At 32.9% G+C, this 25,829-nt stretch overlaps 1 protein-coding gene across 2 annotated transcripts; it reads right to left on the bottom strand.

Moving 5' to 3' along the window:
- Window positions 1–242: 242 nt before the first annotated feature.
- Window positions 243–25,829, bottom strand: LOC123720038. Of its 2 annotated transcripts, none has more exons than XM_045676474.1 (9): window positions 25,605–25,829; window positions 13,534–13,652; window positions 11,009–11,134; window positions 5,220–5,308; window positions 4,898–5,013; window positions 4,105–4,290; window positions 2,701–3,717; window positions 2,306–2,431; window positions 243–2,219 (listed from the first exon to the last, which is right to left on the bottom strand). In XM_045676474.1, the coding sequence occupies exons 2-9, from the start codon at window positions 13,642–13,644 to the stop codon at window positions 2,071–2,073; spliced, it is 1,920 nt and encodes a 639-aa protein (XP_045532430.1). In that variant the 5' UTR covers window positions 13,645–13,652; window positions 25,605–25,829; the 3' UTR covers window positions 243–2,070. The 2 variants fall into 2 exon arrangements, with proteins under 2 accessions (XP_045532430.1, XP_045532429.1); XM_045676473.1 differs by lacking the exon at window positions 25,605–25,829 and adding an exon at window positions 18,654–18,698.

Genomic DNA, 25,829 nt, shown 5'->3' with positions numbered 1-25,829 from the left:
AAGTTAGGCAAATATTTGTTTGAATTATTAGATGGAAGCTCATTTTACTCCTACTGTAAAACAATCACATGGTAGTGCTGCAGAATTAGATACTCTAAAATGGATTGCAATGATTTTGACGCCATCTAACATCACAAACCAAGTTAGAAGTAGTTCCTTAAATATCCATAGAACTGATGTTCGAATTTGGAATCACTGTTAATTTAGACATCCCACTTTAATTATTTAATAAAACGAAATCATAATAACAACAAGTTTATTGGATATACTGTTACAACTAAATCTAAAATAATGTGGGGAAATGTTACCGAGTTAAACTTATGGCACTGTGGGGTTTACTGTTTAAATTGAAATAAAATCATAGTCACATTAGATTTTTTTTATATTATATACAAATATGTACCAAAAATTCTAAGGCAATAACTAAATTCATTAAAGATATCTTGAAGTGGTCATCTATGTCAGTTTATGAAGTTGGTTCTACTTCTTTGAATCCGGTGAGTTAAAAAAAAAGTATAATATATGTCGCACTTCCCGTAAGCCTGAATTTGTGAATTCTTAAACAATAATAAGAAGTTAAATATGACTATAATTTTACATATATTTCTACAAACCACAGCCACAGTTATCTTAATATCAATTATCATTTTATTCTACAAGCAACATAGTAATAATCAATTACCTACTAAGGACACATAGTTGGTAATTGTTAAAATATGATTTGTGGAAATGACCGAATGAATAGAAATTACAAATTACATTGCGTTTTATTAACATACTGAAATAATTATATGTTGTAATTCTATTTACAGCTTGTCCTGTAAAATACATAATTAATAAAATATAAAGGAATCAAGTACAATAGGCATATTAAAAGTAAAAGTAGCATGGAGACAAAATATAATTTATCTTCAATAAAAGATAACTTGTCTATCTCATAACAACTTACAATAAGGCACATACATTAAAAATATAATTTATAATCACACGTTTTTAAACATTACGCCTTAATCTAATGATAAATTGGTTTAAGGGTCATAAAGGTATATAATTCAAAAACTCATTCATATTCACACCAAGAACTTTAAAAGGCGCGTAGCGTACGAAAAATTTGTATGTATAGGTACTTTTCTACTTTATCAAGATCGCATAAACATCTTTAGCAATTATTATTGTGTACACATTTAATATTTTAAATAGTAAGGCACTTCAAATTCGGTTTTATAGTACCCTGACAAGATTATTCTCAAAATTTCCATATTGAACATTCATTGACGTTACTCAAATAGATATATTGCACGTCATAAATATATTCTCGCTTTGTACTTTTAAAACTAAACTATATACTTAACTAATTTAAATGCACAAACTCTACCATCACAATTTTTGGGCTTCAATGTGTCACTCTACTATTCGTATATTCCGATAAAAATTAATCTCTACGTGATGTTCGTTTAAGTACAAAACTAGAGTTCCAATTTCTTAAAAATAATTTGGCTGTTGACTATCAACTAGTTCCAAAATGCGAGCTTCGTTTTCCCAATTTGGCTAAGATTTGGCCGTTATGGAAACTTCCATGAAACTGTCAGGTGGTATTGACAGCTGCTAGTTTCAGAATGAGTGCAACCCATTATCTGTACACGACCGGTGCATTATAAGTACAAAAATTAATATATATATATATATATGAAATAGGTTCATGGAAGGATTTGATTCGTCAAAGGCCACTTAAAGAATAAACTGCGGAAAGGCAGTGATCACCTAACATGAAAGAAGTAATACGAAATGGTTTCAACTCTTCAATAACTGTTTGTTCTGCAATTATTATTTCTAAGTATGTTTTATTTACATTGTCATTTAATTGTGGATATAAAGTTATGTGTTACATATGCTTAGTCTATGGAGTTCTATATAAATAATGTATTGTTAAGGAATAATGTGGTCAAATTTTTAATTTGTAGACAAGTTATGGAGAACCATTTCCCATCTTCTTTCATTTACGTCCTAAAACGGACTAAAAATTCTACCAGAAACCTGGTGTGTTGGAATCACATCTCGATTTCTCATATTTCAGACTTTTGGGGTGGACAGCTTGCTCCTAGATTTCTCCCACCGACTAATGTAGTCCACTGGGTAACACATTACGGCAGAAAAGATTAAGAAACCGCCAGAGACACAGAACGATATGGTGTAGCTATGTGTTAGGTCCATTAGAGCACCTGAAAAAATATTAATTTTTAATTGAGTTATTTTTTTTTTGTAAATGTGATAAGCGAAAAAGTATCAGAACGTATTGAATGAATACCTGCTATGGGAACACCTAACACAGCTCCGAGGCCCTGAAAGAGCAGGAACAAACCGAAGCAGTTGGTCAACTGCTCTAGACCTATGTACTCCACCACCAAGATTGAACGAAGGGATGCGAAACATGCTGAAACAAGAAAACTTAGTCGTGAAAAACTAATAAAGATTTATCAAGTCATTGATATATTTTTATTTATAATAAAAAGTAATATTTAGTTCCGTCTTAGTTTATGGGATACGCTTACGGATGTAAGATAAGTTAAGAAATATGGTCAGCGCATACCTGTTGTATGAAAATATCTCACGCAATTGTCTCATTGTTACTATCGTAGTAATACAAAAATGTCTGATATTATAAATTAAATTATATGACTTCAACAAAAGCCTTTAACTCACCGACAGCTAGCCCAAAGATTGCGCAGTATCCGAACTGGTAGATTTCATTGAAGTACAGTCCACTCATCATCGTAGCCACGCCACCGGCAGTAAGAGCGATGTTGTTCAACCATAGTGGAGACACTTTTGGCATAGAGGAAACCAGCCCACATGCAATACGTCCGAGGATGTTTGTAATGCCGATCGTCGATATCAACCACACGCTCTTCGATTTAGTCCAGCCGTTGTCTTCCGCCCTCTGTGCTACGTATGTGTACGGCACGAAGAATCCCAACATAGTGAAGAATCCGCTTATGGCCAGTATGTTAAACGTCGGCGACCGGAACAAGCTGACGTCCAGCATGGTAGCGAGCGCTCGTCTCACCGCTTCCGGACAGAGTTGACATTTTCCAGACTGCTCCTCCTGTGTATCCTCCTTTGTCGGGACGTGCGTCACGGCCAAGTGGTACCCGAGCGATGTTCTAGACGTGTATTGAGGCAGCCTTGCGAGACTGCCCCCGAAAAAGATATCGTCACGATACATAGGGCGTGCGACCAAATCGAGGTGGGATCGGCGAGGCCGAGCCTCCCGCGTGACTATTTTAACTGTATTAGCAATCAGTGGCTCGGCATTGTCGACATTGCTGTTAGAGTCCTCCTGTTCGTCTTTTTCGGCCACTGAGCTGGCAATGAAGAGCGGCTTACAATTATGTTTAATCGTGCCGGCCGTTGCCGACGACCTTCTGCTGAGATGTGAGTTGCTTCCCCGGAAGACTTCTTCGGCAGTCGGGTACCTAGTGTTATTGGCGACTCCCATCCATGTGTGTGGGCTGACTCGGTTGGTGAATCTCATTTCTGGGGGCATTGAGATTCCAGAGTCCAGTTTGTTGTGGAGTTTGAGCATGGAGTTAAGTTTCTCGACAGCTTCCTCGTGTCGCCGCGACGTATCATCTTCTTCTCTTTGATCTGCTAATGTCACCCTAACAGGTTGTATGGGCCTAAATGCGAGACCGCAAACCAGACAGATGAGAAGGAACGCTGAAACAATTTGTATTGTGAATGTTTCGTAACCGACCTTCCGGTAATATTGCGTGACCTCGAATTTATCAAGCGTGTGCTTTTAATATTGTGCGCAATATATTAAAGTATATACCCTTGTATTAAGATAACACAACATTAGTTTTGGGCTTATATAGGGTTTATATCTAAAGCGAATATATAGAGATGATGTCATTGATGCCTACAATAGATGACGATCCTTAAAATATCAAAATCAATATGTGATGTATAAATATATTGTCGCTTCTCCATTAAGTAGCTGGCAGCTGCTTCTTCAGTAACCTGATTCACCCGGTTGTGATGAGAGTTACGAATTAAATTTAATAAATAATTGACAATTAAAAACAATAGTTTCAAAACCCTTACCTCCGTTAATTGCAACGGCAACTCTCCAACCATAGTTGGAGATAAGAGAGTCAGTCAGCGGTGCGAACACAAAGGTACCGACTCCGGAGCCACAAAGTGCCAATCCTGTGGCTAAAGCGCGCCATCTCTCGAAGTAGAAACCGACAGTCAACACGGCAGGCATGTATATCATACAGAAGCCAATCCCTTAAAAAAATAAAGTATTGTTATATTTAATATCTCTGATACGAGCAGTGTGGCCTATCCCCGGCTGAGCACCAATGGACTCTCTTTCCATGTGCGCATTTAACATTCGCTCGAACGGTGAAGTAAACATCGTGAGTATACCGGCTTGCCTTAGACCCCAAACAGTGTCAAGCACTGGAAGCTGACTTACTTGTCTATTTTATTCACAAATTATCATGAAACATTTTCAGAAATCTGAAACCCAGTCCCAAGGTTGCCGGATTTTTTATTATTATTTAATTATATGTATCTTAGTATGATAAAAAAAACAGAAAGATATTATTTTGGTATTAATAACGTTTGCGGCGTCGTCTTTTCAGTATAAACTAAAATGTCACTTTTCACTTTTTTAACATGTATTGAACCTAGGACTGCGGAGTTACTTCTTTATACATAAATACAGTAAAAATCTGTTATAACGACATCGAAGAGACTACTTATAAAAGTCGTAAAAACCGATAGTCGTAACTGTCGATAACGTTGTTATTATGTACCTAATACCGGCCGGGGCCTTTGATTTTGGTCATATGTTTGTATGTATAAACATAGATAAAAAATATATATTTACCTCCCATTATTCCATAGATTAGGTACAAATACTCAACGCTGGACGCAAAATATGACAACGAAAACGCACAAGCCGTAATCATACTTCCCAAAATCGTCACAACACGAAAACCATACCTGAAAAGGAGGATAAAACAATTAATTTAAATGAAGGCCAGAGCTAAGATATTGAGATAATTAGACTAATTCAGCTAAAAACAATTATTTAAGGCTTTAGTTCGTTAAAAACAGTTGTATTTTCGATTAAAATACAAATAGGACTGACCACACCTTTTTGTATCTGCCTTCAATTTTTTTATCTTGTATACTCTAAATTTACTTACTTATTTGCTAAGGCAGAAGCAAACGGACCAGCGATAAGATAAAATCCCTGTAGTAATGAGAAGACTGGTGCCACCACTCCCCCAGTCACCTGTGGACAATATTACATTTACTTTTAGTAGATTTTTTAGACATTTATTGCGCTACTAAAAAAATATTTTACGAGTAAGTACCTACATTGTGAAATATTTCTATTTGTCTATTAGAAAAATGTCTGGCTCCAACCTATATCGGAAACATAAAGTGTAGTTTACGCTATTCAATGAAAACCGGTACTAGAAATTAGCAATACGGAAGCATATATTTGCAATAATGTGATACTACTTCCCAGACCTTTATTTCCGTTTTCACAGTACATACTCTCGGTGACCGATTAGCCTTGCTATTTGACATATTGACAGTGACATACGCGATTAATTTATTAGCGATCAAGCGTCAGTCTGTCGTACTTTTGATTATAGAGTAGAAATTACAATCTGTCAAGTATAACTGGCGTGTGGTAAAACAGGGAACTAATTTCGACAGTCGTCAATTCTCAGAACTATTATCGGAATCTTTTTGTTTTTAGTAGTAGTTTGAAAAAAAATAGTTAATAGTGTATATAAAGTCGCGGTACACGGCGAGAGTTACACCCGAGATCTTGTATATTACGCAGCGCATATTATTTCACCGAGGGAAGGGAGGATCCTGGATATAGCTTCCGGATACTCAGGCCCACACATCTTTTTTGGTCCCTCGAGCCGTATATATATAATATCTCTAACTTAGGCATATTTATTTTTAGTATCTTCTTTAACGTATTTTAGGTTCGTTAAGTTAAATTGTCGGTGGGTATTTTCTTACCTGTATAACGACAAATTTAATATAGATTTTTTAAAATATTATATGTATTTATAAATCTATTAGCCGTATTTCGTAGTTACGTATTTAATAATAGCTTGTGTCTGATTTGGTGAGAATGATCATGCGTAATTAATATCTACCTACATAACTTTTTTCTAAAAATTGTTTCACAGTTAACGTTAGTAATAAATCTGTTTATAGTTGAATTTAATCGTATTGTTGTTATTTCATTTTATTTTAATATTTTTATAAAGTTAATTTTGGAATAATTAATAATAATTTGTAGATAACATGTGTTAGCTTCTAATATTAATTTAATTAAATTCTAAACATTCTTATAAAACTTATTCTTAAGAACCTTGCTACAAGTGCGCATATGCAATAGTTATTCATTTGACTCGTTCGGTTGTTTACGAGTTGTTACGAATTGACTCGACCATTTTCCCGAAGCGGGATGGTCGAGTCGGAGGAGGGAGTTGTGATTATAAAAAAGGTTGTGACACATGCGCACAGGCCTTTTCTTTGCACAAGTTTGAAGTTATACAGTTCACGTAAAATCAGTGAAGTAAATTATAGTGAATTAAGTCATCATTGAAGTGTTTAATTTCCTACCCTAAGAACTAAATCAACTACCGCTAACACATGGATAAAATAACAGGCCCACACAGTATTATTATCTTAAAAACCTTTGCTTGTTAAGCTGGAAACTTAAACGTTTCTACGTTCGTCTACGTCTAACGTAACGATGCAATTTTTTTTACGAAAAACAACTTTCATTCTAAATACAAATCAAATAATGAATATAACTCGTTTTGATTGACTAAATACTATATTAATCTATATGCCTCCGTAGCTGTGTGGTTAACGCAAAGGGCGTTGAAGACAGGTGGCTTGGTTCTACGAAACCAAAATATATTAGTGAGTGATAAAACAGACTGCCCCATACCCATTACGTGACGGTATTAATCGACCTTCACTTGTATTGCAAAGTTCATTCATATTACTATCTAGCTAGGCTCAGACACTAACGGGACTAAACGTCTAAGGTAACAATGCAAATAGCATTACTGTAACCAGGCATTTATTATGGAATATACAACAGGTATTGTACGCAACATACCTATACTAAATGATTATTATAAAAAAACTACAATATACACTACAATACGTACATACTGTATAATGTTTATAAAACAATTTCTTTTTTTTTAAGTCGCGTGTAAAGCATGCGACTCGAAAAACCTGGGTCGTCGCTTCCGGATAAGCACAGAAGGCTGATCACCATCTTTACAATAATGCACCATAAAACGCATGCAGATATGAGGCCCATAAGGGTTTGAGCACCATTCAATTACGGTACTACTATTACTTTCGAGTCCGGTAGACCAAATATGGAATATATATGACTCTAGCCAAAGAGTTTCTATATTTAACTGGATTGTTACATAAGTTCTATATTTAGTTTTACATTAGAATTCCTAAAATGAATTGAAAAACATTTTTTCACATCGCAAATTATAACCCCGCTCACATTTTCATTGGTAGACTGGCGACCCGCCAAGCTTCGCAGCTACCGATTTAAAAATCATTATGTTTCTAACTCTTCTACTTGTGTATGTACATATGTTTAGTAAATTCAAGGTCCTACATATGTGCTAAATCAAATCGCTTCAATTGTTCATAACTTCACATTTATCCTCATCGCTTGCAAACGACGACGGTTTTTTTGATGGCTTTACCATAAATATACCACAGATAGCATATCTAATAAAAAAACGCGGCGAATTGTCAATCTCTTTTGGGTTTTTTGAAGATTAAAAATGCCTATAATGTTACAACTTAAATGGAACCAGTTTATTTATAAGTCAATAAATCAGTGGCGCTACAAACTTTTTAGGCCTGGGCCTCAGATTTTTGTATTTGTTTCATGATAATTTGTTAATCTAAAAAGCAATTCGGTGATTAGCAGCCTCCTGTGCTTGACTCACGCCGTCGATAAATTGGGTCTAAAGCCAGTTTCGTGTCGTCACGATTTTTACCTTTATTGTTCGAGCGAATGTTAAATGCGCACATAGAAAGTACATTGGTGTACAGACGGGGATCGAACCTACGACCTCAGGGATGAGATTCGCACGCTGAAGCCACTAGGCCAACACTGCACTCCTCTTATATCTATATTTATTATTATTATGCTATCCATAAGTCAAGATGATATTTTTCTAACAAACGTAATGAGACAAAAATGGTATAGTTATTCGAATACAACGTTTAAAATTCCACAAATATAAAATAAATTTATTTAGAGTCGTAACGTTGTTATCATTAAATTTGTTTGGATTATGAAATAACGAAGCAATTAACAGTCGTTTTAATATGTAATTAACCGCACATTGACCGTCAAATTGTTATCCAAGTTAAATAATTCGTAAATAATTTTAATTAGCAATGAGGAGGAACTTAAATATTTAGAAATCAAGTCTCGAGGCCATCTTGGTTCGTTACCCTTTACTGCTCGTGTTAGTCAGGGTTATACATTCAGATATTAGATAATCCTTATTATTCTAAATCCTAATAATTAAATAGTAAGATACCATCTTCATTGAAACCACCTTGAACTTAGAATTTAATTAGGCAATCACTTGTATATGATATTATCTATAGTCATTAAAAATATATATATTGTAAATAATTATTAATAGAAACAGAACAACATTGAACATTATATTTAAAAAGCTTTAAAACGCAAATGTAAGTCATTTGTACATTTGTAGATTTATGTATATAAGTAATTAAGACTGAATAGAATTGTTATAAAATCCATAGATTTCATGAGATAAAATAAACTTTAGTATCCATTTATCGTATAGTTAATAAATGAAACATTATGTACACACGTTTGTGCTATGGAATAATATGCCATTACTAATCTCAAAAATTTCCAATTAGTTCAAGTAAGTATTTACAAACAATTCATAAATAATCATAGAATTGTAACGTAGGCACCGTGTGAAAAAATCGGATACTAGAGCAATACAAGAAATGGCGGCAAAATAATAAATAGTTTGACTTTGACATTGACATATGTATTTTATATTACATACCGTGAACTCACTAAATCAGCGTTGTATATTAGTGCTTTTAATAATACTCATAATTAAGTTAGCGGGATTGCGATTTGAGCTCCGCTCTATTTCTTCTTATTCTCTTTGGATGTGATCAATGAGAAAGTTGAAATAGTAATTCTTAGCATTGAGTTATAATCAATTTGCGAGCGTCTCCATCCTGTCGCCAGTGTAAACATGTTTTCTTGACGTCAAGCATAATTGCATCGGTAATTGGCCAATTTGAAAGTTAGATGTTTGATATTGATTATTATTGATTGTCAAAATGTCAATATATTAATATGACCGCGGATTGACGTTTGCGTTTAAGACAACGATTGTAGAAATAGGTGTCTTTGGTTTCTAGCTAGACATTTGAATAAAATTGTAACGTTTTTAAATGCGAGATATTATTTTATTTTAGATAGATAATAAATTTACGTTTATATTAGTAATTTTATTTAAAAAGTAAACTATTTGTTTAAATATTAGACTTAAGCTGGAACTGCCCGGATTCATACTTAGGATGTTTGAATTATGTTAATAAAACAGGTAAGCTATTTATACTACATAATATAATGAATGAAGGCTTTACGCATAAATATGAACAGAGACTATATGTCTTTAATCACGATGTGATCTCAGTGGGAATAATTTGTATTTAAACTACGTAGTACAAACAAGTTGTTTACAAGCATTAAGATATAATAAAGTGTAATTGGTTGATAGAAAATAAACAGAGAAGAATTGTTCTTTGGGTTTTATACGTACATTTCAGTACCTTTAAACGGGATTTAAAAGAAAGAAAAATCTTTTTTTAATCACCCTCTTTTTTCTTTCCTTTTTTTATATTTACCCGGTATGAAAACATAAATGTTGGTATTAAAATTCACATGTATTCAAATACACTACTAAATACTATTGCTGAATAAATACTTTGTTTTATTGGAAGCTAATAATATGCTGGCCATGATTTTATACAAACTACAACGCGACTCTTACTCATAAAGAATCTGTCTAACTATAAACATTACGGTAGAGATTTGTTGGTACTATACTAATTCTTCTCATTCAAGAATAGATAGAAATTTATTTTGGCGCCAGTTGTTCAACAAATCAGCTGCCAGAAATTTAGGCCGAAGAGCGATTTTATTTTTAAAACGACCTACCTATTTGCACTTACATGTAAATTAGTATTCAATCTTGCAACGGCCTACATTTATCGAAGCCTTGTGTAAATATGTTATTTCATTGTCTGTATTGACGGGCCTGCAGGCCAGACTATGTACCAGCGCACTTTAAATGAATAAATATATGTCAAATTGATTATTGACACTACGTTACCTTCACTGTAATAAGTGTTATACAGAAATAATAATTTATTTTGAGACGGGAATCAAATATTGAATAAAATGCCTCAGGTAGAAGGCTTAAGCTTATTATTACAGGAGAAGTCAATTTTAATAAATATATTCGCTTTAATTTAATGTGTGATTAATAAACTCGATTTTCGGGAAAACCCGTTGATGGTATAAATTTGCATGTAAAATAAATTTACTGACACGACGTGTGTACTTTGTCGTTCTAAGAAAATATAAACATTAAAAATACCCCAAAGGAAATAGATTTTTATATTTACTGTGACTGTCATATTTGTACAAAAATCAGGTATGCAAGGTCTAATTTATTAAAAGTTCAGCAACGTTTTGAAAGTTTTTTTTTTGCATATTTATGTACTATTAAAAAATGTTGAATTTAATGTCCAAGAAGCATTGTATCGACGAGTATATAATATTATTTTAAATATGAACCATTATCTTACGAAATATAAAAACAAGGCAACTTACATTAAATTCATTCTGAATGGGTTTCTGGAAAGATCCACCACAGAAAAGTATACCATCGACAATGAAGTTGCAAATGAAAGAAGCAGCCACCACCACCCAGCCCCAGCCTCCATCGGGAGGGACGACCTGAAAGATTTACAATAAATTAATAAACGATAAAATGTAATTCGCACACAAGAAAAGACTTTTCAAACCGCAAATATTAATTTCCATAATAATGTTCATCGCTTATAATGTAAGTAGCTAATTTGATGTTTTCTACTGCTAAGTATTTACATATTTTTAAATAATTATATTCACACAATAATATGTTATTGAAGAAATACCTACCATTTGTATTATAGAAGTTTATTTAAATATTTAATATATGGACTATGGTTTCTATAAGGAAATAAGTTTGCTTAGTACATAAAGAACTTATAGTAATTTAATTTAATAAATAATTATTCAAAGATTTAAATTGGCGCATGGTCCATTGTACCGGTGAAAAGAGCTGGTGCTTACCTCGAATAAGTTCTATATTAAATGTAAATTTAGAATCAATTTAACATATTTTCTTTTGACGTTCATAAGTGAACTTAGTTACCTATATGAATAAAGTTATTTTTAGTTTGTATTGCAATAAAACGAGGAAAGGCCAGCGTTCGTATGCCATAGGGGTTTTAATTTTCTATTTATCAATTTTTAATTATTATTATTACTATGTTTAAGAATATTGTAAATGCTGTATTGTGTTGGAAATTATTTATTAGTTTTAACGATGAAAATTAAATAATCTCATACTGTATCAATACAATTTTCTGTTATTTCATATACACTTTCATCGCCCTCGGCGAATGTCTTTTCGGTGTTGGTTTCTTGGGGTAACATTTTTTAACAAAAATTTAAGTAAATTGGTGTTATGACATGACTTTTAGTGTCAATTTACGCTTGTCTTTGATTCCAGATAAATTACATATGTTATGATTATACCATTTCAATGTACTCACATTTAAAAACCGATAAACATTATTGTAAAAAATCACTAATAAAAATTAGACTCACTAGATAACGCAACAATTATTGTTTGCTTATATTAATATAGTTACAAGTTAAAAGGCATGGTAACGGCTAATTATGCTAGCTTGGAAACACTGACCTTCCCATGTGTCAATTCTGTGCACTCATTCTACCAAATTTTATGGGGCAAAGTAATCTATTATCGACATTCGAGTATTACGTACATTAAGGCGCGTTTTAAATTGGGAGTGACAAATTTAATAAAGAATGCCATCTATATTCTTTATAATTACTAGTAGCACAATTGTTTTCGAACTATGAATTAATAAAAAATATATTGGATTAGCTCGACTTTAAGCAATTTTATTTCTAAAGACGGCAATTAAAATGCTACTAAAATGTAGGTCCCAAATATAATAGTAGCCCACAAAAGTGAGTCTAGAACGAACGACCCGACTTTCTTGGCAATTTCTTTCCTTCTTTGCCACAATCGTAATACAGCCATTGTTCAAAGTACTATAAGCAGCAAAGTGAGTGTAATTTCGGCGAAGGCCAAAGAAATAGTTGCGAATAGACAGCCGTTGACGATTTTCTCAGCAATGTTTCGTAATTGTATGCGCCTTTTCCATTTCTTTTCCGCTACTGTCATTTTTAATTTATATGAACAATCATATTCATATCTTGTTCGTTTTTCTTTTCATTCACAGTGGCATTCTATGCATTGAGATTTTGTGTATATTTTATCCGTCTGAATTAAAGATTCCTTTATACACAGCTGTTTGGGTTTTAATTTTTTACCTTGGACTCTTTTAAATGTTAAAATAACTCGTAAGATATGGTAGGTGACCGCGGCAAATACAATTAAATTAATAAAACCGCGCATAGCAGGAATTGTCCAGTTGTCGAGTGATTGTATCCATTTTAGATTTTTTAATGATTTAAAAGAATATCAATTCGGCCATGAAACGGTATTTGTCAAATTCTTGACTTGTATCTTTATTACAACTTATTGTCAGCCAGCGGTAATCACAGATAATTTATAACTTGAAAAAAAAAACAATATGTTAGCTATGGTAACTTTTTGACTTACAATTATTTTTGCAACACTAAAATAAGGTAGTCTAAGAGGTTATTACAGAAACTCGGATTACAAAATGAACAGAAATGGACAAATCAACTATATCACTGCTTAGAATAAGACGAAGCATGATTTTTTTTTAAAATACATATTTAGGACCTGGTTACGAGTCCGTTGAGCCATGTCTTATTTTCGGCACTGATTTTCACTTTTGTTTTTAATAATCGTAAACATCTACTAGTATACCTACCAAAGATAATATTAGATCAATATGTTGTTTCGGTCTTAATTTCTACTCTTTTATATAGGTAACTAAATTTCTACTGGAATTACCTGCTTTAATTAAGTTTGCGATGACAATCACTACTTTAATAAAAACATTTTTTTTTAATTTCTCTAGTATAACCTTTTGGGCTTTGGGATGGCTATTGTAGGATTATATTCTTACCAAAGCAGCTTCAGGCTCAGAGTCATCAGTAGGAGAGTCCCTCCCCAAGCCGCTCTCATCGGAAGATGGGGTCTCGAACGGCCGCTCGTCTGTAGCAACTCTTTGTACCATGGTGTCGTCTGGAAAAAAGATATAATTATATAAATTCTAGCATAATATATGTTTTAAACGCGCACATCGTAACTCAATTATATGGAACCAAATATCAAATTTATATTTTAATTAACGTCTAGAGGTCGTATGGCCACGGAAAATTGTCTTGTTATTGTCGTGTTAAGGAAAAATAAATCATTAAATATACAATTAGCTAGTGTAAAAAAGTAAATTTTCAACCCGCACAATTGTCTCAATGTTAAAAATTATGTTTTGTTATGTCATTGAAATAGATAAAGTTACTAACTACCGCATGTAATGAAGCACACAATTTTTGATAAAAGATATTATAAATTGTGCTTAATCTTTAAAATCAATAGGAAAATTAAGCAACCTGCTGTACTAACATGATTACATAAGTACGTATTGACGTAATATTAGATTATCCTTATATTTTAAGACAATGGCAAGATATTGAGATTTTATCTTCGTAAAAATGCACAATTTTAGGTCAGGGCATCAGATTTCTGTATGTGTTACATAATGTAGGTGTTCAGTCTGATGTGCCTGACACACGCCGTCGACTTTTTGGGTATAAGGCCGGTGTCCTCACGATGTATTCCTTCGTCGAGCGAATGGTAAATGCGCACATAGAAAATCCACTGGTGCACAGCTGAGGATCCAACCTCAGGGATAAGAGTCGCACTACACATGGACAATTTAATTGTGCATTTGTTATTTACGTAACTTTGCTTTCCAAAAATAGTAGAAATATGAGGTTCAGATAGGAAAATTAAAAACTTCAGATTTGACAAAATAAATAAATTAAAATCCTCTCCAAATATTCTACTTTTTATGTTTTTAATATAAAGAAATCTTATGTCACTTACATCTATGTTTATAATAACTGGTATGCTTTTAATAATTTGACAATGCACTTCAATACACGTTTAACAGAAAACACACAACGTTCTTATTTTATGGAATTTGTTAGGTAATTCCAGTACAGCACTAGACTGGGAACACTTACTGGACTAATATAATGAGAACCGGGGAACACGAATAAACTTATTTTAACCTAACTTTTGAAATCCAGATCTTTCTTTCCAGTCATAAAAACATCACCCATATAAAACTGTTCCGATAATGGTTCACCGCAAATTGTATGCGATATTCGCGTCATTTTTCTATAGCTATTTGAAACCTTTGATGAAAACGCTGGCGTATGTAAGATAAAACTCCACCATAGTTACCCTACCCTTGTGTTAACCTACCCACAAAAATTATATTATCCAGGATATTATATATATGTCGCAGCCAACTGGTTTAATTAGCCGTTCAATAAATAGCCTAGCCTCCTAACTAAACAGCGCCGTTTAACTAGCAGCCTAAAAGATATTCAGCCGTAGCGTTTGTTACAACATTTAATAAACTGACTGGCCTATGCTTATTTCATTTGTGACGTAAATTTAAAAAAGATGAAACATCTAACATAACAATATATTTCTTCAAACGTTAAATTGCTCGAGTCACAGTAACATAATAATGTGAATGTAGACATTATTATTGTCAAACTCTTCTATTGTACTAGTTGTTTTTCATTACACTTTCGAAAACACCATAAAACTTGTGGTTTGCCGATGCCGTATTGACAGTTTGAAGAGTTTCAACCTAGCGTAGGTGGCAGAAAGTGGAACTAAATTTATATAAACAGTCAACAGGCTAGGAAAATAATGAAACGTCATCTATCGAAGGCATTTGTCTAGCTGTTAGACCCAGTCAACTGGCTGCATCTTTGGCCCTCATCAAATGGCCCTGTTTAGTTGAAGCTAAACTGTTGATTGAACGGCTAATTAAGCTAGTTAACTGCGACATATATTTTCAGTAAAACAGTTACTGGTTAAACACCGTCATGGAAAAAAATAAGCCGCGATAATGTTATGAATGTGGACCGATGACCGAATGAACCTTAGCCGACTTAATCGGGTACATAAACACGATAAGTTATTAACTTGGTAATGATACGGACCATCAATTGCATATTGCAGTAATTCGATTAATAATACCACCACAATGTATTCAAAATTTTACGCCATAGCGATAATTTAAACCTTTCTAGAAGTTACGCATCACTGACGTGTAATGCTTTCTAGGGGACGGTGATTAAATTTTTAAAGTTTGACAACAATTATGAATAACTAAACTGTTTATATGATTGAATGATTTTTTTTATGGCTGTTTGTGATGTCTTTATATATTTTTTTGTTATTATAATTAATTAACTAATAACATTTTTAATAGAATTAAAAAATATATACTGATTTCCTGAGATCATAACATATTTATCATCTTGTTGTCATAGTGAATATAATTATTAATATTAACACAAGGATAATGTTTGGATTTTTGTATAAACGAATATTTAATAAAAATCACTGGACCGATTTCAAAAGATCTTTACTTTTTTTATTATTAAATTATCTTTTTTAACGTTACCCGTAAACGTTCTTTTCAATAAATCACTAGAACTCTACAACTAGGCCCGGTTCCTACATTATGGGAAGAAAGCAAGAATCATACCGATATTTAATGAGAGTGAGAATATTGTTACAAACTACAGACCAATTTCTATTTTAGATACTTTTTCTAAGATCTTCCACTATTAAAATGCTACGTTATTCTTGAGTGACAGGTTGGAAGACGGGCAATGCACCCAATAAAATGGGTGTCCATGGGAGGCGATCTTTTGGCGTTGCGTAGAGATGTGGGGTCACTCTGCATCTTCTACCGCATTTACCATGGAGAGTGTTCAGAGGAGTTGTTCGGATTAATACCTGCAGCTGAGTTTCATCATCGGACGTCGAGGCTGAATACAAAATTGCACCCGTATCACCTCGACGTCCGCCGTTCCACGACTGAGCGTTTCTCAAGGCAATTTTTGCAGCGCACCACCGCTATGTGGAACCAGCTGCCCACTGAAGTATTTCAAACTAATTCGACTTAGGGTCCTAAGAAAAGAGCGTACCAATTTGTTAAAAGGCCGGCAACGCAGTCGCGAGCCCTCTGGCATTGAGAGTGTCCATGGGCGGTATCAGTTATCAAGTGAGCCCCTTGCCCGTTTGCCACTGTTTTATTAAAAAAAAACTTCCACATTTGGGAATCCCGTGGCTTCATTTGACTATACTATAAAAAATCCAGAATATATTGTGAATATCATAGAACGACTGACTACTCTAAGACATGCTTTAAATTTAAAATGATCACAAGTTAATTATCAACTTGGGAATTAAATGCCCGTTAAGTTAACGAGTGGTTTAAGTAAGCGTAGAAATGAAACAACTAATTTTTTGGTTTCTGTTTCATGAACACGTCGGCCGTGATTTAAGAAATTAAATCTCATGAAATGTCTTTAAAATTAAATAATCTACGACAAATTATGCAAATAATAAATATTTAGATTCTGTAAAATTTATGTAAGTGTATTTTATAAAACGTAAAAGAACACTGCAGGGTCACCTTGTTTTTGTAACAAACAAACAAATTCAATCTATAAACGCAACATAACCTGAGGTGTGTATTTAGCAGTAGTCATAATAAATTATTCGTGTCTTATCGCAAATAAATTAATGGTTATAGAAATAATATGATGAAATGTTTATTCGCAGGGGTTGTTATTGCAAAGCAGGTCAAGTTATAGCAAAACATTATGATAATTTTATCTTAACGTTATTTAAAAATATTATTGAATGTTCAATTGAACTCTTACAAAATGTTCTTGTTATTTGTTACTAAATCAAAACACGTATTAAGTTTTTTTATGCAATAAAAATGAGCAGTAGTTTCACCAGATGTTAAGTGATATCGTCCATCAACACTCACATTGCCAGAAGGCTTATAAAAACTGGTATGCTTGTTTCTTAAAGGACCGAATTGGTTCGAAAATATTTCAGTGGGCAGGATTCAGAAACGCTCAGTTGTGGAACGACGGATGTTGTGATAGGGAAGTATTTTCTCAGCTTTGACTCAGCTGCAGGTATTAATTCGAACAACTCCTTAAACTCAGTGTTACAATATAATATCAATCATTCTTATCGACAAAGAAGGTTTGCAAGTATTCTGATAAAAATAAATAAAACAAATGCGAATTGCGATGATCCGACCGATCCGAGCGTTTATTTTTAATAAGTTTTACAAAATGCTTGGTATTACAAAACATATAATAAAATAGGTACGAATAAAGCCTGGGAAAAGAGCTTCAGATTGGATATCAACCAAGCGAGCGCGCCTTAAGCTAGCAAAATTAATCTCGTAAAATATACCATAATTATATAATAAAACCGATAGCAGATTTAGACTAAACTAATGTGATATAATTCAATAAGTTTTTGGCTCCATCACACATTTATGATGAATAAAAACTACATTAGACAAATGTTAGAGATGACTTTGTGATTTTTTTGTATCGAAGAATTTATATTGCAGTTTTTATTTGCCTCATTGAAATTATTGTGAAGGATTATTTTTTACTCAACCATCTTATACTTAGATACAATCATTAGACTGAATGCTCTTAACGCTAAGTGTGATTCCTATACTTCACAAACATATAGGATTTTGACATACGAGTTTCCAAATTTTCTTTACTCTAATCGTACTTTATATCGCGATTTTCTATATTCTCAATTCTTTAATATAAACCGTGAATTAAATTATTATTACAGATTTACTTTTGTTTCCCACATAGAAGTGAACAATAGTATAACTGAATCTGCTATTGTAATTGTTCGTATATTAAAACTCATTGTGTTTGATTTTCGTCTTCCAGTAGTCGAAAACCGAAATGGCGAAACGAAACTTTTGTTTTTACAAATCTGTATTTTTCTTAGAATATTACTTAAAGCTGATTATTAGTTCAATTACTAAAACTTATTATGACAACTCAATATGTTTACGTAATAATTTTATCTTAACAATTAATAATTAATGAGATGATAAAATGGCGCTACCACATCTTTAAGTGTACTCACTTTTCATAACTCAAAGCTTCAGCTTCTGCCGTTGACAACGTAAATACCTGACTGTGCTAGCAATTTGAGAGATATGTTTATATTGCATAATCTTATGTTAATTTTCAAGTTCTATGTCATTTAACACATCGTTCGGAATCAGGTTTTGTACGGAATGTTCCTACTGCGTATTAGGATAAATTACTAAACATAGATTTAGCGCGGGTTTGTGTCAATATTAATACTTGTTCATACAGTTAGGCGCAGCAGTGAGTACTGTTGGCCAGTTTTTCGTGCGATTCTGATCCCCGAGGTCGTAGGTCCGATCCCCAGCTGTGCAGCAATAGACTGTCTTTCTACGGTGAAGGAAAACATCGTGACGAAACCGGCTTTTCTTAGACCCAAAAAGGAAGGCGTGTGTCAGGCACAGGAGGCTGATCACCTTCTTGCCTATGACAAATGATCACGAAACAGATTCAGAAATCAGAGGTCCAGACCTAAAAAGTGTACTTAATTATGGTGCGTAAACCATGTCTTTGGACATGATTCAGAGTCGAGACTAAGCAGTTAGTATTACATGTGAATAAACTTTTAAACTTACGGCGCTAAGCTTCGACTTCTAAATCTTAGATTTTGACTCAAAAATCGACTTGGGTCACAGTAGTCAAAAGTAGTTTACCATTTGTAGCAATTGCGCCTGGTATTTTAGTTTAGAGCATATAATATACAATGTATTCATTGTATTAGAGTTGTAAATTGTGTCAGTGTGTTTAAATATTTCTTAGTTAGATAAATGAACACTTAATGTGTAAAATTATTAAAAAAATATTTTAGAAAAGAGACGTGCTGGTCTCCTCACGATGTTCATCAGCACCGTATGATGGGCATCACGAGCATCTTATCAATGTTACGAATACTGTTCACTTTTCTTACATAAAAGTAATATAGTACAGGCTTGAAGCTACTTAATTGTTCGTTGAACAACTAAAAATAAATTGTGACTTACGTTTTTGTTGTTGTTATTATATAATTAAGATGAACTTATGAAAACGCGTTTTCATAAAGTGTATTTTCAGTATAAAATTTTATTTATTGGAAAGACAGAGTCCTAATTAAGTAAATGCTTATATTAAATATGCATTAAAGAGTAATTTACTTACATACTAACCATGCTGACTGGTACTATCCAGTTTAATCTTAGAACATATAAATCAGATGTACAGAGCGGAATGCAGCCTCCACTTTCCAACTCGTTTTCGAAAAGTTACCTTGCACATTATTCATATGCCATACGTGTGTTAAATTTATAAAACTGTCTCACCTCCTATGAACAAGCAAAACGGCTGAGGTGGAAAATAATAAACGGCTCAAATATAAGAGTCAAAGGGTTCAAGAGCACAGGCGCTAATTAAAGATTTAAGTTGGCTGGTTGTAGATAGTACCGGAGACTCCAGAACTGGTACTTTCCTCGCTCAACGATAATATAAATATGTATCGCAACACAGCGAGAAAATGCTGCAAAGCGTTTAAGGGACACTGCCTCAGGGACTTAACTTTTTAAATTAATTTGAATTTTCTTTTTATTACTAGGAAATTGTAAATACTGTATATTCGATTGTTATGTTTAGTGTTTAGTTTTTATAATTAAATTTTGGCATATGTATGAACATGATGTGGAGATGTTATATCATATTTATTTTTGCTCTCAAAAATCACACATGTTTTGATTTAAATTATTTTTATAATAATATTTGTGAATGAACCGCTCGCATAAAGAATGGCAGATGGACAAGAAGGGTAACATGAGCCAAAGGGCCATCAGGGGAAGGATAGAGAGGTCGCTCTTTCTCACGGTGGGCTGACGAGCTGAAAGTTGGTAGAAAAATGCTTAAGATAGTGAGAGATGCAGATCTATTAAGTAGTTCTGTATAAAATTTGAAGTATATGTGTATCTTCTATAAAGATATATAAATAGGAGTAAAAAGGGTTTATTATTATTTGTGAAGAATGGAAGATATTGAGTAAAAGTATGTTTATTATGTGGAGGACATCGATTTGTGTAGGGCAAAGTAATGGCGAACATTGTCAGACTTTCGCAGTATAATTGGTTCGACAATTATGTTCTATGGGCTCGTGGTGATTATTCCGAAAAAACATATTAAAGAGGGTAGAGAACTGTGTGATCATAATATACAAGACAAGTTTTGATAGACTGGTTTTCGTAAAATTTTCCACGGTCCGCGTTCGCTGGCATTTATACAGGTGTTTTTAAATAAAGTTATTATGATACATACTTAGTTTAAAATTAATCAATTTTATACAGTCACTATTAGTATTATATAACGGTATTATGACTTTCAAGGTAAGATTTTTATTTTATATGTATTAACATTACAAAAGTATTTTATTTGCCTTAATATAGGACACGTTGCTGACTAATATGACGGGAATGAAATCCAAAATCTTTTTGCCTACGTATTACCATTGTCAAAGTAATCAAACGGCGAACTTTTAAAATAATTCTTACGCAATATAACAGTCAAATAGAAAAATATTTAAACGTAAGTTGTATTTGATGTATGTAAATATTTACTATTCGTCTAACAGATATTATTTAGTACTATTACCTCAAATGGACAACTAAATGTATAAGGTCCTTTATAACAATGATTTTATCCCTGTTTATCAGTACCATCTGTATTTTAGATAAACGTTTGACGTTTTCCACTGTTCTATAATTTTTGGTTTCGTAGACATAGTATCTAATACTTAGTTGAAATGCTGTTGTCAAAGTAAATACAGCATTTGAATATTTTTAATGTAGCTTATCAAAATGTGCAGACATATAAGAGTGTCTTATTTACATTTCAATTATATTCTAATTCTGGAATTTAGTTTTTTGAAATATAAGCGTCATTCCTTCAACTGTTCCCTTTACAGTAGAAACTCTTGGGACGTGGGGTTCAAGTGCACAGGCGGTGGTAGATTGTACCGGGGACCCCAGAGCAGGTGCTTTCCTCGCACAACGAATAAATATCTCAATACAGCGTGTAAATGCTGCCAGCATTAAAGGTGCCATAAGGAATAAACTTTTAAAATTTATTTTCATTAATTTTTAATTATTATTATTAATGCTACTTCTAATACCTAATTCTTCTCGATACATTTATACATATCTTTTAAATGTTATAAATATCTATTAAATACTACTACTACTAATAATAATAATACGACACAATAATTGTATGATTGATTATAGCCAGAAATAACGAGTAATCATAACAACATTTTGACACATCGCATAGACATTCAACCCAATTTACAGATTAAACATTCACAGATACAATACGTTCCATTTTCAAAAGCTACATTCATAAATCATAGACAAACGCCATTGATGGCGCCAAATATACTTTTAAATTAGCGTCATTGAATCCCACGGGCAATGGGTCGTCGCTTCCAGGAATATTTCTCAAAAGTATGTGAATCGCGGCACCTTTGTGTTAATGAACATTTCGGGCCTTTAGTTGTAGTTTTTTTCACATCCTTTGTGAATGGACGTGTCTTTTGGACTGTTTGAGGAATTTAGTTTATGTTGTGAAAGAATTGATTGAACCACAGATAACAGGGATGGTTTTTTTGACAAGATGTGGATACATTTTTAAACAGATTGGAATCTATATTAGCCTTTCTAGAAGTCTTTTATCCTGTATGTTTATTGTGATCTATCGTGGTTTTGACAAGAAGTTTAAGGTTAACTTACTTTAAAAGTTTATGTATGTTCCCGATCTTAAAAATACAAACTAAAATCATGTATAATAATTAAATGGCATAACTTACTATTAATTAGGACAAGTGTTTGCACTTTGATGAGCCGTAGGAGGCCGTATCATTATGCGGTTTGATCTTTCATGACGATGAGGTATAACTTATACGAGCATCTAGTCCAAACCAAAGTGGCTTAGATAAGCGCGCACACTTAATATTTCTATTTGTTTTTTATAGGATAATCTGGGCTTATGTCCAAAGGACGAAAATGAGTTTGAATTCGGTGGTTTGAATAATATTCGAATTTATTCAGATCAGACCTTTTAATGGTTTAACGCTGTAATATATTAAAAAAATTCATGGAACGAAGATACTTCTAAATATTTATCTTAGTATTATGTATGTGTTTCATGATAATTTGTCAATCTAATAGACAAGTAGGTGATTATCCCCCTTGTTCCTCACACACACCGTCAACTTCTTGGGTCCAAAGTAAGCAGGTTTCTTTACGATGTATTTTCCACTTATTGTGTTTTAAATTACTTTTTTCTGCACATAGTATTGTCTTTTGTTAACATAGCTTTTACACATTAAGAAAACACTTTTTAAACGGATTGAAGCTATGTATTATTATGTGCATGGTCACCATGACCACGCACGCTGAAAAGCACGCGAAACGTCGGAAAAAAATTAAAATTTAAAATTATGTAAATAATTATAAGTTTTTAATAATAATACATAGCTTCAATCCGTTTAAAAGTGTTTTATACGAGTTTAATTACGTTTAAAGTTTTTTTTAAGTTACTTTTCGAATACTTTATACTCGAGTTATATATGAATAGTATTTCGTTTGTGTCGTTAAACTCTTAAAGAATTCCAAATATCTTGTGATCTCACAGAATGACTAAGTCTTATTAGTCTGATTAGTAATTATAAAACACTTAGTTAATCCGTAAATATGACGTTCATTAAAGCCCCATTAAACCCAATAGCTTAAAAAATATAAATGTCCAATTTTGTGTAACGACAAAACTATTTAGCAAAGATTAATTAAAATTAGAGTTTGCAGTGATTACATAGTATTTATATTTTTACATAGTTGCAAGTATTAAAAATTTAGAAGACAATTTAGCCCATAAATGTTTTACATACTCTTTAGACCCGAGAATCTAGGATTTCAACTCTCTCAGGTTAACTGTTCTGTTTTTTATAGATAAAAATTCTAGACGCAATTGGCGTGACATTTACCCACATTCAAACTTTTTTGGTACGACTTTAGCTAATATACGAGGTAATGACATGTTATTAATACAATTAGGCGGCTTTATACTTTTTATAAATGTTGTTTTTTTATAAATAAAAAACAATAGAGCTGTCGCTGGATTGAGTATACTTATGTACTAACAACAATACATACACTATCCTTACATTACTAAGCCAATACGATAATGTCGAAAGTATTATATTTCATAATAAAATAAATAAATCAATGGCGCTACAACCTTTTCAGACCTCGGCCTCAGCTTTCTGTATCTGTTTCATGATCATCAATCTAATAGGCAAGTATGCATCCCCCTGTTCCTGACACACGCCGTCGACTTCTTGGGTCCAAGGCAAGTCGGTTTCTTTACGATGCATTTATTCCTTCTCATCTCTCGCTCATTCCACAGTTCACAGTCTATTGGTGCACAGCCTGGGATCGAACCTACGACCTCAGATATGAGAGTCACAAGTTGTTACCACTAGGCCAACACTGTTCACACAATATACACTTTTTTGATATTATCGAATTGGCTTAGTACTGTAAGGATAATGTATGTATATTTGATATGTGTGTTGTGTTAGTGTGTTTAAGGCTACTAAAGGAATTTCTCGACTTTAACGATTCTAGAATTGAAGTATCGCTCATGTTGATGTTGTATTTGTAGCCGTTTTTCACATTCCAGCCAGTTTTTTATCAGTCTGTTAAAAAAGTAAATTTCAGAAAGGTCGTATACGCTTTAGTACGTTCACTGGAAACTAGTTTTTTGTCTCAAGGCTTTAGCCTGTTCCAGGTGGTATTAACTAATTCGTGCCCGCGACTTTGAATTAAAAATAGGCTATCCATTTCTTGGTAATTTTCAATTATAAGAAGTTAACAAAGAAATATGGATTTGTATGAAGGCGTTCAGACTGGCTTCATTATTGGATCGTTGTCATCTGAATAGTTATAGCTAATAAAACAAACTGTATTTCTAAACGAATACTTTCTCTTCATTTATTGGATTTCAAGAGGTCTTTGACATTAACGTTTTTATTCATCTTTAGATTTTTCTTGATTTTTTTTGTATTATCAATGTTAACGTTAATTCTGTTCGACGCCTTGGTGGACCGAAAAACTCTTTCTCATTATGTATATAATAAATAAATAAAAAATATATATTAATTATATAGGATCATTTACTTTAGAACATAGATTTCTACAGATCTTATACTTTGAGATGAAAAATAACAAGTATATAGTTTATTTGGCCACAACATATTATAAATCGCTGTCAAAAGACCTAAAGAATTATATCATAAAGACAGTTTAGAGATAGAGCTTCCAGCCACAAGTTGAAATTTTATCTAAATCAATTCAAAATCGTCAAGCAATGATTTGTGTCAATACAAGAATGTGATAATATTAACGAGTTTGAACCAGTGTTATCGTGGTTAAGGTCAAGATAATTTGAATTTTCATATACGTTTTTTTAAGTATTGCAAAGTTTTATCGATATCTAGAGATTGAGCTTTAAGTTAAAATATTGCTATTGTTATTATATATCACATATATTATATAATATTTTTGATGGCATAATTATCAATAATTAAATATTTTTTTTATAATAAGCGTGTGACATTGATATTTTTTTAAACGTATTAAAACTACCAGATACATACAATGCAAAGTAATAAGAATTGTCGCTGTTATTGAATATTAATTATACAACTAATAAATATTAATTAATTCATTCTTCGTACAGATATGTTAGCTATTCTTTTAGAAACCGTACAATCGGAACTTTCTTAGTTATCAACTCGAAATTAAAAATCATTGAAACATGAGATGATCTACGAGACCTAGGTGTGAACCGTAAGCCAAAAATAGTTGCGTCTGCGCATCCCGCCCTCGTGCTTAGTTAAAAATAAAGCTGTAACTAGCTCCTTTCAAATGTCACTCACCCGAAATGCACTTTGCGGGAAAACAGTACTTAATCCACAGTTAGCACGATCACCAACTAACGCCGACTTTTAGCGTACGCGCCGGTAACAAATTGTGAATCTAAACACAAGGCTGTCCTCAACACAAAAACCACATTAAATATATATTTTTGTTATCGTAATTTATTTATATTGTGTCAGCGCGTGTCTCCGTCGCCGGTTGAGAATGTACTGAATGGCGCCGGC

This window comes from Pieris brassicae, chromosome 2 (assembly GCF_905147105.1).
Source record: "Pieris brassicae chromosome 2, ilPieBrab1.1, whole genome shotgun sequence".
NCBI classification, from domain to species: domain Eukaryota; kingdom Metazoa; phylum Arthropoda; class Insecta; order Lepidoptera; family Pieridae; genus Pieris; species Pieris brassicae.
This window is presented reverse-complemented; position numbering and strand designations above follow the sequence as displayed.

Excerpts from the sequence above, each read along its gene's own strand:
- LOC123720038 (XM_045676473.1), bottom strand. Across the intron at positions 11,135-13,533 it reads CTGAGCCTGAAGCTGCTTTG|GTCGTCCCTCCCGATGGAGG; the intron begins GTAAGAATATAA and ends TAAATCTTTCAG. Across the intron at positions 5,014-5,219 it reads GCTTCTGCCTTAGCAAATAA|GTATGGTTTTCGTGTTGTGA; the intron begins GTAAGTAAATTT and ends CCTCCTTTTCAG.